Below are 16,073 nucleotides of genomic sequence, written 5' to 3' on the forward strand. Positions count from 1 at the left end.
AGTGAGTGTGCGAGCGTGACAGCAACATAATTACGGGTAGCTTGGGGTCATTGGACAAAATTCTACGTGCTTACGGACCAGGCTTTATAAAAAGATTTTAGCAATTTAATTCACAAAATCAATTGCACACATTTAAAATAAAGTTTGATTACACTTTGACAAAACGTCATTGTCAGTCGTTGTTCAAGTGCGACAGTGATAACGCTCTATGAGCCGGAATTAACCGATTGTCTCTTTCCAAAGGTCGATGTGCAATATTTATTGCCGGGTACTGTACAGGATGTGGTTTTATAAAACAACGCCCATCTCAAGAATGGTGGTGCACATGAAAGTAGTTACAAGAAAAATATACATAAATATTTAACTATCACTTTATTAGTAAAAAACCTTGTTCAAACGATTTGTTAGATGCATTTTCCGACATTTTTATTTTCTTGTATAAAAATTCCGATCGAGTTTTTTCACTGTAGAAAAATTTCCTGGAATATTTATTTCTTGTATAAAAATTACCGAATGCCTTTTTTCTTTGTATTTCTTTTTAATTAACGCACACTTTCGTGGTTGTTCATTGTTGGGGAAAAACTTCTTATTCGTTTGATGTGACTTAGAGGCGATAACAGCCCAATGGCTTAAGAAGACTGCACGCCAGACCAATGTCATGGAAGCCATCAGAGGCACGGCAATAATGACTTTATTCGCTCTGACTTAAAGGCGACAATAGCTCAAAAAGGAAGACTGCACATCAGAAACAAAGTCACGTCCAGTCAAACTCAAAAAACGACTTTATTCATTTGGGCTTAGAGGCGATAATAGCCCAATGGCTTAAGAAGACTGCACGCGAACCAACGAATAATATTCGACGTGGAAACCATCAGAACCACGGCAATAATGACTTTATTTGCTCGGACTTAAAGGCGAGAATAGCCCAACAAAGAAGACTGCACATTCGAGACAAGATCACGTCCATTCAAACTCAAAAAACGACTTTATATTCATCTGGGCTTAGAGGCGATAATACCCCAATGGCTTAAAAAGATTGCACGCCAGACCAACGAATAATATTCGACGTGGAAACCATCAGAGGCACGGCAATAATGACTTTATATGCTCGGACTTAAAGGCGAGAACAGCCCAATAAAGGAGACTGCACATCAGAAACAAAGTCACGTCCAGTCAAACTCAAAAAACGACTATTCGTCTGGGCTTAGAGGCGATAATAGCCCAATGGCTTAAGAAGACGAACGAATAATTATATTCGACGTGGAAACCGACAATAATGACTTTATTTGATCTGACTTAAAGGCGAGAATAGCTCAACAAAGAAGACTGCACATTCGAGAAAAATTCACGTCCAGTGAAACTCAAAAAACGACTTTATTTGTCTGGGCTTAGAGGCGAAAATAGCTCAACCGACGACTGCTCGCCAGACCAAAATCGTGGAGACCATCATGTGCCACGGCTGTAATACTATTTGCCGTGGCGCATTATGGATTCTACGAGGTTGGTATCGCAACTGGCGATGGAGTAAGCACAACGCCAAGTACTCTGTAATATAATAGCTTGGTAGCTCAACAGCTCGGAAAAGCTGAGAAAGTCCGGAAGACCAGCTACGACTCAATGCTGAGGGGAAACCTTTCCATCATATTCACCTTTGTATCATTGTATTCATAATATAAATGTAATTATGTTATTTACATTTATTTATTTTTAAATATTGTTGTTGGTTAAGTCTAGGCGCAGACCACCTACTTTTAGTTGGCCGACAGTTGGGCCCGATTCTAATTTGTATAAAGAATCGGCCGATACCAAATCGGTGTAATGCCTGACTAAACTATCGGTAGACGAAAAATCAGTGGTCTGCGCCTAGGCTAAGAGCGATTTTATATTTAGGCGATTTAGTAGCGCGATAAACGCACGTCAGACGCGCTGCCGAAAATTTCGTACTATGTGACAGCGGATGCCTGCCTTCACATTATAAAAAACCGGCCAAGTGGGTGTCGGACTCACGCACAAAGGGTTCCGTACCATTGTATATGAAATTTTTTTTTTTTAATTTAAGTTATTTGTATGAAAGATTACGCGGTAATAAGCGGTTTACGATTTACGAGGTATTAAAAAAAAACTACTTACTAGATCTCGTTCAAAACAATTTTCGTTGGTAGTTTTTATAGTAATGTACATCATATGTTTTTTTAGATTTTTCATTTTCTTATTTTAGAAGTTAGAGGGGGGGGGGGGGGGGACCAACTTTTTTCCACTTTGGAAGCGTCTGTCACGCAAACTATTCGGTTTAGAAAAAAAGTATTTTAGAAACCTCCATATCATTTTTGAAGACCTATCCATAGATACCACACACGTATGTGTTGGACGAAAAAAAAATTTTTGAGTTTCAGTTCTAAGTATGGGGAGCCCCCAATATTATTATTATTTTTTTATTTTTGCATCAAAACCTTAATGCGGTTCACAGAATACATCTACTTACCAAGTTTCAACAGTATAGCTCTTATAGTTTCGGAAAAAAATGGCTGTGACATACGGACGGACAGACGGACGGACTAGGGTTTCTGCTCGAGCTTTCTCGAACTCGAGAAAACTCGAGAAATTTGGCTTCATTCGAGACGAGAAAAAAATTACCGGAGCTCGAGAATTCTCGAGTTTCGATTTTGAAGCTTTAATATTCTTGAAAGCCTATTTTCTTAGACAAAAGTAAGTTTTTAATTATTTAATAGGTTAACGTTGCGTTTAGACTGGCCTAGTCTTTCCTTTTTTTAACTAATTTGATTTGCAAGTAATGATCTTAACCGAAACTAATAATGCTCACCTACGAGTATGCTATATTTTATTATGTTTGTATAACTGACTGATTTAAAGACTGAAAATTTTTAGTTAACTATCTGTTAGTTTAGGTACTCGTAAATACGTTTATTCAAGTCGTTATTTTTAAGTTTAAAAATGTATTTAATAGTTTTTTTTGTTTGGTTTATTATCGTAATTTTTCTATTAATTTGGACTTGTGTTCTTTGGAAAACAAGTGATTCAATTGGAGCTCCAGATATTTATGGTTATTAATCCTTATAGTACACGCGACTTATGACTTTTGTTCCTTTAGTTAATTACTAAGTTATAATTATCCTACTAATATTATAAATGCGAAAGTTTGTGTGGATGTCTGGATGTTTGTTACTCTTTCACGCAAAAACTACTGAACGGATTTTGTTGAAACTTTACAGTATTATTGATTATAACCCAGACACATTATAACATTAATAAAAACCCGTGTTTTTAATTAAATTTTAACCGATTTCAACAGTTTTAATTAAAAGACTCGAGACCCGAGAAAACTCGAGACTTTGGCCTCGAGAATTCCCGAAACTCGAGAAAAAAAATAAGTCGAGAAATCAGAAACCCTAGGACGGACGGACAGACAGACAGACATGACGAATCTGTAAGGGTTCCGTTTTTTGCCATTTGGCTACGGAACCGCTGGCAGTCGCGCTACTAACGCCCTAATGTGAAAGCGCTCTGAGTGTATTGTCGATGATAAACAATTTTTCTTTCTTTCTTCCTTATCGTTACTTACCATCGTTACAGTTTAATGAAGGAAGCGAAACCGATCAGCCTGGAAGACCCTGACAACACCAGCCAGAGTGAGGTCATGAAGCCGCCGGTCTCAGCGAACTTTTCCGACCCCATCTCGGTGGAAGACCGACAGCTTTTGGGCAGGTAAGAAATTGGGTTTATAAACTAGCTATCATCATTTCAGCCACAAGACGTTTTTTTACCCGGACTACGCCAGAAGAAGGTATAAAATAGTAAGACACGGGTCTTAACGCGACATTTATTAATGAGTCCGCGAGCCGCACTTACTATTTTAGTATTTTACTTACGAGCGAGTCTTACTATTGTAGTTGAAATAGAAGGAGGGTTATTAAATGTAATTCGTTGAGGAGGGGGGGGGGGGGGGGGGGGAAACCTTTAGAACCCTTTCTAAAGGTAAAGCTAGGGAGCTTGAGGGATTGCTATCGATAAAATTGTTGTTAGAGGGTTCCCACTTGTTACGGAATTCACTTTTTCTATCACTTACCTTAAATCAGTCATGATAAATTTATCTCAAAACAATCGCTCCAAAACTTTATAGTTATTTAAGTCAGTGTACTTATAAGACTTAGACAGTACTGCGACACAGCTCATCTTTCAAATGTTGCACATAAAAATTGTTTACACTACCCACATTAGTAAAAATATTTATGTAAAAACTGGCGTTCTTTTAAAAGAACGCTAGTAACAAGTGGGTGTACGCTCTTAAAGATTGACCCTATTTTCCCTGGCTAACTGAATGTAGATAATTATAATTTGCATGGTAATAAAATTTAAAATTATTTTAAGGTATGGAGTCTGGTTAATGGTGGGACTGTGCACGCCAAACCCTGACACTCCAGACGAAGTCTTGGGCCGCTTGCTGTCGGTGCTATTCCACTGGTTCCACGTCACGTCCTTCTCTTATGTCGGTAAGTTTTCACAGTAAAATTCATTTACTTTTCATAAAATACCTATTGATCTTAATATTTTTTTTATTTGAATGATAAAATGTAACTCAAAATATTGAGATTTATTATTTAGAATGAGTTATCCTAGATAAAGCTTCCATTTTTAGTGAGTAGGCCCTGCCCATCTGGCAGGCAGAGCCTCACATAACCGACTGGTCCCCCCGGGCCAGTGAGTATGCAATTTTATGCATTTCCTGACGAAAAAAAAAAGATAAAGCTTCCATCGATTCTTGTACTTTTGGGTCAACTGACAAACTCCGATATACCATCTGTCAAAACTTCTATATACGGGCTCGTAATTTCAGTTACTCGCCAGCGGCGCTAACTGTTGAATGTAAATTAGTACTTCTTTGTAAGGACTCGCCAGTCGACGTTGTCTCTGTCGATCGACAGTAGCGCCAACTGGAAGACAGTCTATATACAGGGTGTTAGGTAAATGGGTATATGAGCCGACACTAGCCCATGTTAACATGGTCATATAAATGGTATGGTGAAGTCAGAAAATTGATATATTCATTTTAATTATTTTAATTTTCATACAAATCGGATTTTATAAAAAAGAAATTGTATGAAAATTAAAAAAATTAAAATGATGAAATCAAATTTCTGACTTCACCATACTATTTATATGACCATGTTAACATGGGCTAGTGTTGGCTCATATACCCATTTACCTAACACCCTGTATAAGACCATCACCTCTATCAACAACAGCAGCAACAACAGTAGAGAAGCTCAAGATCGAACATAACTGCGGCCATCGCAAAGCTACCGCGACTCCTGTCTCGCTTCTTTATCTCCTGTCTCTGTCCCGCTCTTAAACTGATACTTAACGCTCTTGTCTCCTTCATGACGTGAACCGTGGACTTAAACTGGCAAGTGCTTATACTTACCAGTTAGCGTCACTGGCGAATATGTATAATGGCACTAACTGGTGGATAGCTTATGAGACCATCGGATCGGGTCACGACCAAGTTAATGCGACGTTACTCCTGTCTTGCTTCTTTATCTCCTGTCTCTGTCCTGCTCTCGCACGCCCTTGTCTCCTCGTGAATCGCCGCCTTAATAATAATTTTCATATCCAGGTGAGACAGCAACAAAAGTAGAGAAACTCAAGATCGAACATGTCTACGACCATCGCCTCTCATGCAAGCAACCGCGACTCATGTTTTGCTTCTTTATCTTCTGTCTCTGTCACGCTCGCCAAATAATGCTTATTCCTATTGTTTTTTAAATCGCTGCCACTTTGATAAATTATTCTTTAACCCAGGCGAGACAGCAACAACAGTAGAGAAGCTCAAGATCGAACATGTCCTCTTAATGATGGCGAAACCTGTCTCCTTTTTTTATGTCCTGTCTCTGTCCCGCACTTGTCTCTTTGTGAACCCACCACCACCCATGGTTCTTCCTGCCTCACGGCGTACGAACCGAATCTCGGGAGAGTGCGGGTACTTGCTCTGGGCTCTTTTCCCCGGGCGCTTTGTTTGACTCCCTACAAATTTATCTGATCCATGAATCTTCTCATAGTCAATTCTCCCCCTTCTGGGGCTCGACACCACAAATACGGTACTTCGCGTCGGGCTGCTATCGTTGATAAATGTCATCACTTCTTCTCATAACTTCGCCTGATTGTGTGCCAGGAGTGCGCGAACTCTCTTTGTGAACCGCCGTCTTAATAATTATTCCCATACCCAGTGAAACAGCAACAACAGTAGAGAAGCTCAAGATTGAACACGTCTGTGGTTGGCTACGCGGGCTCGCGGAGACGCACCGCGACCATGACAAAGTTACCGCGAAACCTGTCTCGCTTTATATCCTGTCTCTGTCCCGCTCTTGTCTCTTTGTGAATCGCCGTCTTAACAATAATTTTCATACCCAGGCGAGACAGCAACAACAGTAGAGTAGCTCAAGATCGAACATGTCTGCGACCATAACCTCTTAATGATAGCGGATCGCGTCGCGACCATGACAAAGCGACCGCGACTCCTGTCTCGCTTCTTTATCTTCTGTCTCTGTCACGCTCGCCAACTAATGCTTATTCTTGTTTTTTAAATTGCTGTCACTTACTAAATCTCTTATCCAGGTGAGACAGCAACAACAGTAGAGTAACTCAAGATCGAGCATGTCTGCGGCCATTGCCTCTAACTAAATGATGGCGGATCTCGTCGCGAGTAGGACAAAGCTACCGCGACTCCTCTCTCGCTTTATATCCTGTCTCTGTCCCGCTCTTGTCTCTTTGTGAACTGTCGTCTTACGCCCGATTCCCATATTCAATCCTTGTCCCAATCCGGATTACAACTGTCAAATTGAATTCAGTTTTAGATTATGTGGCCGTTTGGTGTAGTGGTTCAGAACGGACTACTATGCCGAGAGGTCCCGGGTTCGATTCCCGGCCGGGCAGAAATTGAAATGATGAATTTTAATTTCTGTGACGGGTCTGTATAATATTTATGTATTTAAAAAAAAAAGTATATAAGTAGTTTATCCGTTAAGCTAGCACCCATAACACAAGCATTAAGTTGCTTACTTTGGGGCTAGCTGGCGCTGTGTGAAATTGTCCAAAGATTTATTTATTTATTATTTTTCCAAAATTTTCGATGCATTTACACTTTAATATTGTTTAAATAAAATAGTCTTATAAACAATATAAAAATGTAAAAACATCAAAAACCGCAGTTATTTTGGCCAAAAACATATTAAAATTTGACAGTTGACAATCCAAATCCGTATAATTTGGATTAGGATTGTATATAGAAATCCAGCATTAATAATCATTCCCATACCCAGGGGAGACAGCAATAACAGTAGAGAAGCTCAAGATCGAGCACGTCTGTGGTTGGTTGTGCGGCCTGGCGGAGACGCATTATACAGGGTGTTACTTTGCATTCTTGCCATATTTACAGAGGTTACTATATTACTGATACTGAACACAAATCCGTAAAAAAATAATGCCCGAAAAAATTTTTTTTTAATCTTGAGTATTTTATTTTATCGACAATCTGTTAAACACACCACTAATTATCGTAACGCATGCACATCACTTGTTGGCGATGGCGATGGAGACTTTTTTACTTTTTATTGTATTTTTAAATATCTATTGCAATCTATTGTCTTTAAAATGTCTTTTTGACAATTTAAAAAACTGAGAAATCCATCAAACACAAATCACGTTATAAATAATACAAAAATGACTGAAGTGTATTCAAACAACGAATAATTAATTTAATCAAAATGGTGCTTGGAGTGTCTGCAAGACGTCTTAGACGAAATGCTTGATGACGTACCCTTAGTTACACCAAATGCTCTACTACCAGCAGGATGGTGCTCCCCCACAATAAGGACGTCAAGTGCGCGAATAATACGTTTGGTGAACAGTGGATTGGACGAGGGGTCCAGTAGCTTGGCCACCACGATCCTCGGACCTGACACCAATGGATTTTTGGAGTGACTTGAAACGACTGGTACCTATGCGCAGAAGAGATAAACAGTGTAAACGCGTTACATGTAATGATTGTTTTAGTGAAACTGTGATACAAAACGTTTATGTATTGCGAAAACTAAAGCGAAAAACCTACGCTTCGCCGTGCTAGACTGTGCCTTCATCAGAACGGAGGACACTTTGAACACTTGCTTCGCAGTACGTAAACTTTGTAAGTAGGAACTTATAAATAAATAATTAATTGTGAATAAGGTGATTTCATTTCATACTTAATTTATTAATTTGTAAAAATAGGGTACAATGTTGTAAATTAATTGAAACCCTATAAATTATTACGTATTTTTGACGGTCCTAAGCCCGTAAAGTAGAAAGGAAAATATGCAATCAACTGAAGAGTATTTTAAAATAGTTATTATGACTGGATAAAAAGGCTGGTACCCAAAGCCATAAAATTAAGAACTAGGCCACGCCCACTAGGTTTATTCCACTTGCACCTGTAGAACGTGCGAGACAAAATTGGTTTATTCCAATTTGTACTGAAAAACCAAATTTACTAAAATCTTAGTGTACTTTCTTTATGGGAGTCTCTTGTTTATCTTAAATAATAGGTATTGTTACCTACTTTTATCTCTGTGAATATGGCAAGAATGCAAAGTAACACGGTGTATATTAATAATAATTTTTTACCGATTTTTTAAAAGCACTATCACCTAGTCGGCTAAATTGTACCACATCAAGTTGTATGGAACGTTACCAAAGGATTTTGAAATTTTTTTAGTAAATCATATTTTGTAATTATAATAGCGTAGTTATGTTTGACTAACAATAAATGAAAGCAAAAGACTGGCAAAGTAGATTAGGTACAAGTGTGCGTTACGATCATTGGAATTACAAAACTTGTACTCAAAATCGTGATAACGTGTAAAACAATATCGATTGTCTATGTTATTAACTACTGTTTCTTTTCGTTTCCTAATTTGTTAAGAATGTATCGTATAATATTTTGCCATAGTTTTTTTATAGGCTTGAAATTTATTGAAATCCAATTTAGTAACCCTGTGGTACAAATTATCGAACCGGTTGGCTAAATTGGACCGAAGCTCTGAACTCGTACTTTGTTAATTTGTGCTAAATATACAACAATCATGTTAATTAATACTTATGAAATAGTAAGTTGAATAATGTATCTTTTATTATATACCATGGACATTAGCAAAAACAAAAGAAAACTATGTGTAAAATGGGATTGAAAAAAACTGGTCCAAATAAGCGGACTCTCCCTTAATTTGGATTAGGATTGTATATAGAAATCCAGCATTAATAATCATTCCCATACCCAGGGGAGACAGCAACAACAGTAGAGAAGCTCAAGATCGAGCACGTCTGTGGTTGGTTGCGCGGCCTGGCGGAGACCCACCGCGACCATGACAAAGCGACCGCGAAACCTGTCTCGCTTTATATTCTGTCTCTGTCCCGCTCTTGTCTCTTTGTGAACGGTCGTCTTAATAATTATTCCCATACCCAGGGGAGACAGCAACAACAGTAGAGAAGCTCAAAATCGAACATGTCAATCTGCGGCCATCGCCTTTCATGAAAGCAACCGCGACTCATGTTTCGCTTCTGTCTCTGTCCTGCTCTAGAACTAATGCTTATTCCTCTTGTTTTCTAAACCGTTGCCACTTTGATAAATTATTATTTAACTTAGGAGAGACAACAGTAGAGAAACTCAAGATTGAACATGTCGGTGGCCATCGCCTAAATGATGGCGGATCGCGTCACGACCAAGTTAATGCGACGTTACTCGTGTCTCGCTTCTTCTTGTCCCGCTCTCGAACTAATGCTCTCTCCTTTGCGACGTGAACCACCGCCTTAATAATAATTTTCATACCCAGGAGAGACAGCAACAACAGTAGAGAAGCTCAAGATCGAACACGTCTGTGGTTGGCTACGCGGGCTCGCGGAGACGCACCGCGACCATGACAAAGCGACCTCGAAACCTCTCTCGTTTTATATCCTGTCTCTGTCCCGCTCTTGTCTCTTCGTGAACCGCCGTCTTAATAATAATTTTCATATCTAGGTGAGACAGCAACAACAGTAGATAAACTCAAGATCGAACATGTCTGCGGCCATAACCTCTTAATGATAGCGGATCCCGTCGCGACCATGACAAAGTTACCGCGAAACCTCTCTCGCTTTATATCCTGTCTCTGTCCCGCTCTTGTCTCTTTGTGAACTGTCGTCTTAATAATAATGTTCATATCCAAGTGAGACAGCAACAACAGTAGAGAAGCTCAAGATCGAACATGTCTGCGACCATAACCTTAATGATAGCGGATCGCGTCGCGACCATGACGAAGCGACCGCGACTCCTGTCTCGCTTCTTTATCTTCTGTCTCTGTCCCGCTCGCCAACTAATGCTTATTCTTGTTTTTTAAATTGCTGTCACTTACTAAATCTCTTATCCAGGTGAGACAGCAACAACAGTAGAGTAACTCAAGATCGAGCATGTCTGCGGTTATTGCCTCTAACTAAATGATGGTGGATCTCGTCGCGAGTAGGAGAAAGCGACCGCGACTCCTCTCTCGCTTTATATCCTGTCTCTGTCCCGCTCTTGTCTCTTTGTGAACTGTCGTCTTACGCCCGATTCCCATATTCAATCCTTGTCCAAATCCGGATTACAACTGTCAAATTGAATTCAGTTTTAGATTATATTTCCAAAATTTTCGATGTATTTACACTTTAATATTGTTTAAATAGTCTTATAAACAATATAAAAATGTAAAAACATCAAAAACCGCAGTTATTTTGGCCAAAAACTATTAAAATTTGACAGTTGACAATCCAAATCCGTATAATTTGGATTAGGATTGTATATAGAAATCCAGCATTAATAATCATTCCCATACCCAGGGGAGACAGCAACAACAGTAGAGAATCTCAAGATCGAGCACGTCTGCGGCTGGCTACGCGGGCTCGCGGAGACGCACCGCGACCATGACAAAGCGACCTCGAAACCTATCTCGCTTTATATTCTGTCTTTGTCCCGCTCTTGTCTCTTTGTGAACCGCCGTCTTAATAATAATTCCCATACCCAGGGGAAACAGCAACAACAGTAGAGAAGCTCAAGATCGAGCACGTCTGCGGTTGGCTACGCGGCCTGGCAGAGACGCACCGCGACGTGCTCATCGCGTGCCTGAAGCCGCATCCTCCTCAATACACACGGGCCGCGGGTCATTGGGAGAACCTGGCCTCCAAGACCATCCACCTCAAGGACGGGCTCAACAGGTACGAGAGGGCCGATCCGGGCTCTCTTTCCCACCTCTCTCTGCTTGTCTCTTTCCCAATTCTCTCTCCCATGTCTCTTTCCCACCTCTAGTTACCAGCTCTCCTTCCCACCTCTAGTTACTACTTCCCACCTCTAGTTACTACTTCCCACCTCTAGTTACTACTTCCCACCTCTAGTTACCACTTCCTTCCTCTAGTACTACCTCTCTTCCCACCTCTAGTTACCACCTTCTCCCCACCTCTAGTGCCCACCTCTCTTTCCCACCTCTAGTTACTACCTCTCTTCCCACCTCTAGTTACCAGCTCTCCTTCCCACCTCTAGTTACTACTTCCTTCCTCTAGTACTACCTCTCTTCCCACCTCTAGTTACCACCTTCTCCCCACCTCTAGTGCCCACCTCTCTTTCCCACCTCTAGTTACTACCTCTCTTCCCACCTCTAGTTACCAGCTCTCCTTCCCACCTCTAGTTACTACTTCCTTCCTCTAGTACTACCTCTCTTCCCACCTCTAGTTACCAGCTCTCCTACCCACCTCTAGTTACTACTTCCTTCCTCTAGTACTACCTTCTCTTCCCACCTCTAGTTACCACCTTCTCCCCACCTATAGTTACCACCTCTCTTCTCTTCCCACTTCTAGTTCCCACCTCTCTTTCCCACCTCTAGTTACTACCTCTCTTCCCACCTCTAGTTACCACCTCTCTTCTCTTCCCACTTCTAGTTCCCACCTCTCTTCACACCCTTAGTGACCACATTCTTCCCACCTCTAGTTACCACCTCTCTTCTCTTCCCACTTCTAGTTCCCACCTCTCTTCACACCCTTAGTGACCACATTCTTCCCACCTCTTGTTACCACCTCTCTTCCCACCTCTAGTGTCCACCTCTAGTTACCACCTCTCTTCTCTTCCCACTTCTAGTTCCTACCTCTCTTCACACCCTTAGTGACCACATTCTTCCCACCTCTTGTTACCACCTCTCTTTTCCACCTCTAGTAACTACCTCTCTTCCCACCTCTAGTTACCAGCTCTCCTACCCACCTCTAGTTACTACTTCCTTCCTCTAGTACTACCTTCTCTTCCCACCTCTAGTTACCACCTTCTCCCCACCTCTAGTTACCACCTCTCTTCTCTTCCCACTTCTAGTTCCCACCTCTCTTTCCCACCTCTAGTTACTACCTCTCTTCCCACCTCTAGTTACCACCTCTCTTCTCTTCCCACTTCTAGTTCCCACCTCTCTTCACACCCTTAGTGACCACATTCTTCCCACCTCTTGTTACCACCTCTCTTTCCCACCTCTAGTTACCAGCTCTCCTTCCCACCTCTAGTTACTACTTCCTTCCTCTAGTACTACCTCTCTTCCCACCTCTAGTTACCACCTCTCTTCTCTTCCCACTTCTAGTTCCCACCTCCCTTCACACCCTTAGTGACCACATTCTTCCCACCTCTAGTTACCACCTCTCTTCTCTTCCCACTTCTAGTTCCCACCTCTCTTCACACCCTTAGTGACCACATTCTTCCCACCTCTAGTTACCATCTCTTTTCTCTTCCCACTTCTAGTTCCCACCTCTCTTCACACCCTTAGTGACCACATTCTTCCCACCTCTTGTTACCACCTCTCTTTCCCACCTCTAGTTACTACCTCTCTTCCCACCTCTAGTTACCACCTCTCTTTCCCACCTCTAGCTACCACTTCCCACCGTACGTGAACTCTACATATCTCTTTCCCGCCTCACTTTTTTACCCCTCATTCCCACAACTCTTCCCTACCTCTCTCTCTCACCTCTCTCTTCCACATCTCTCTTCCACATCTCTCTTCCACCTCTCTCACCCACCTCTCTTATCTTTCTAGGATGTTCAACCACAATAAATAAGCTAGGTGTTAGTGCTTCCTTCCGAGCGGGTGTTGTGCTCGGGGACCAAGGTCCAATTTACACCATCTTGGTTTGTCTATAAAATATACAGGGTGGAATTTTGTAATGCCACTTGGAGGGAAAGTACTCTTAATATTGTAGATATACATTTTAGCTCAAAGAAAACATTCCTTTATTTTTTTAAAGAAATAGAACTGCATTCAAACATTTCCAAAAATTTGCTTGCCACACCCGGGAATCGAACCAACTAAAATCTGTTAAAAATTACACCCTGTATTTTTATTGCATCGATCGTTAGGGTTAAGTATAAGGATTAAATCTCTGTAATAAACTTGGTAAATCAAATGAAAGGAAAACCATGAAATCTTAAATTATTTTAATTATGTACAGAAAATTGTATGGCATGGTAGTGAACTTTCGAAAAATTTTCGAAAATCTTTGAATGCAGTTCTCTTTCTTTTAAAAAATAATGGAATGTTTTCTTTCAGTAAAATTTTCTATCTACAGTATTAAGAGTACTTTCCCTCCAGGTGGCATTACAAAATTCCACCCTGTATACTTGGCAAGGTAGAAAACTCCGTCACCGCGATGCAGGATTGTACGCGCGGTGGAGTATGCCATAGTGGAGTCGTAACAGCGCCATCTGTTGGTACACTAGTTTGTAGTGCCGTAGTAGAGTCGCCACACTTCACTCTCCCACCAGCTTTCTTTTATCTCTCAATTACTTATCTCATCTCCCACATATCTCTCTCCCAGGACCATCCACTTCAAGGACGGGCTCAACAGGTACAGTCTATCACACTTCTGTAGCTGATGTACAGGACCCACATACAGCAGACTGACCACTGGGACAACTCTTGTACAGCCAGGATCTACAGACGGCAGGCTGATTACTGGGAGAACCTGGCCTCCAAGACCATCCAGCTCAAGGACGGGCTCAATAGGTATAATTTACAGGGCTAAACACACTTCTTCAAGGACAATCAACTGGTAGAGTTATAATCCCACTCTTTTCCCCCTCACTGCAATTCCTGTATAGCCAGGATCCATATGACAGAGCGGCCACTGGGACAATGTGACTTCTAAGACTAAAACCAACCGCGCCACACATTCCACTGCAATTCTGGTATAGCCGAAATCTTCATACGAGCCGAAGACATAACCTGGCCTCCAAGTGGCACCATATCAAGGACGGACTCAACTGGTATAGTCACATCACTATCGCAGGAATCTACTCAGCTACGCATTATGCCTGCTATAAATGTACATAAATGTGTTCTATGGTGTTCTACTCAAACAAGTGTGTGAGTAAGTAATGTAGGTATGTGTGAAAATAAATGGTTGTTGTGACGTCATTTTCTTAACTCCTTACGCAACGTACTTGTAAACTAATTGATTTTGATCTAGTTTTATTATTTTGTATTTATGTGAATTGACGAAGGTGACTTGAGTGTCAACAAAGTTCGCACAGCTGTTACAATGCTATAATGTTGCATATTTTTGTTCCAGATTATACTGCCTGATTCCTTACGGCATAGTCACGCAGTCTATTTGGGACATAATCATGCCGACTTGGATGGAATCTATATGCAACGAAGTACCAGAAAGGGTAACACTACAATTATCGTAGAGATATAAAATTAACGTTGTTTAAGATAAGTTAACATTTTAAAGAGATTTTATAAAGCGCTTTTTCACGTCCTACTATTTACTTTAACCCTATCATCTCCGCGAGTTTGCATCTAAAACAAAACACGCGCGACTACCCTTCCTGAGATATCTAATGGACAGGACAATCATGAGCGAGTATTGACGCACGCCCGCACATGTATTCTTCACCCATTTGCATTGTAAAGACAAACTATGTGTAAAAACGGTGGTGTAATAAATAAAAAATTAATACTGTGCAGTATTTTAACTGCCTGAATAGTAATAGAAACATAAAAGTTGCTGTGCTATCACTGCTTCGGTACAATAAGTGGGATAGTGTTAAGAAGGAGCAGTGCAAAAAACTCTTAGCTGGGTTGCACCATCTTACTTTAACTTTGACAAACGTCAAAAATCTGTCAAACTCCATACAAAATACACCGGTTATCGTTATAGTTACGGTCAAAGTTAGGTGGTGAAACTCAGCCTTAGTAAAGATTTTTATCCGCGACTTCGTCGGCGTCCATTTTGGTCTGTCATAGAAAGTTTACACACGCGTGTTTCCGCTACAAAAGCCGGGATAAAACACATAACAAACTTTCTATTTCATTTAGATCGGTTCCTAGTGCTTTAAGCTTAATTGTCCATCCAACCTCACAATAACGGAGACATTATAATAGGATGATACTTTAACGATGATGATTTACTATGATTTATTAATTGTTGCAGGAACTTCTAGACCTAAAAATACCTCTAGCAAAGATCTTAGAGCCAGACGGGACTATGGTGGGGGTTGACGAGAAGAAACTCTACAACTTCGCTATGATCAAGGTCACTGAAACTCCTACACCAGACACCGTATTGCCTGTGCTGGAGTGGTTCCAGGTTCGATTCTAGCTTTTTACTTTTATATCTAGTGACCAGCCTTATCTATGCACGGGTAGATAAGATATAGGTTTTGAACAAACATTTTAGAAAGAAAGAAAGAAAAATATTTATTCGATGCAAGTAGGTACACAGCAAGATAATAACTAAAACTAGACAACAGAACGGGTACAAGCACCAAAATGGCATCAGCTCAGTATACGCCGTGACGGCAGAGAGCGCGTCACGACCACTGGTATTCTGCGGATGCCAGTTGAGGTAATAAATAATAATTTAAAAAATATGCTAAAGCCTGGTCCGTGAGCACGTAGAATCCCGTCCAATGACCCCAAGCTACCCATCCTTATCGCTCGCGCGTAATTATATTGCTGTCGCGACTGTGCGAAGCGCGCCCGCAGTGAGTG

At 40.9% G+C, this 16,073-nt stretch overlaps 1 protein-coding gene across 1 annotated transcript in view; it reads left to right on the forward strand.

Moving 5' to 3' along the window:
- The window catches only part of LOC135081849 (protein unc-79 homolog), a 33,272-nt gene extending 17,591 nt beyond the window's left edge, over window positions 1-15,681 (forward strand). The window contains exons 11-15 of the mRNA XM_063976630.1: window positions 3,592-3,723; window positions 4,387-4,508; window positions 11,082-11,271; window positions 14,647-14,746; window positions 15,514-15,681. Coding sequence (XP_063832700.1) covers window positions 3,592-3,723; window positions 4,387-4,508; window positions 11,082-11,271; window positions 14,647-14,746; window positions 15,514-15,681 — 712 coding nt within the window. The remainder of the gene's footprint in view (window positions 1-3,591; window positions 3,724-4,386; window positions 4,509-11,081; window positions 11,272-14,646; window positions 14,747-15,513) is intronic.
- Window positions 15,682-16,073: the final 392 nt, after the last annotated feature.

The sequence above is a fragment of the Ostrinia nubilalis genome, chromosome 20 (genome assembly GCF_963855985.1).
Source record: "Ostrinia nubilalis chromosome 20, ilOstNubi1.1, whole genome shotgun sequence".
In the NCBI taxonomy this organism is placed as follows: Eukaryota; Metazoa; Arthropoda; class Insecta; order Lepidoptera; family Crambidae; genus Ostrinia; species Ostrinia nubilalis.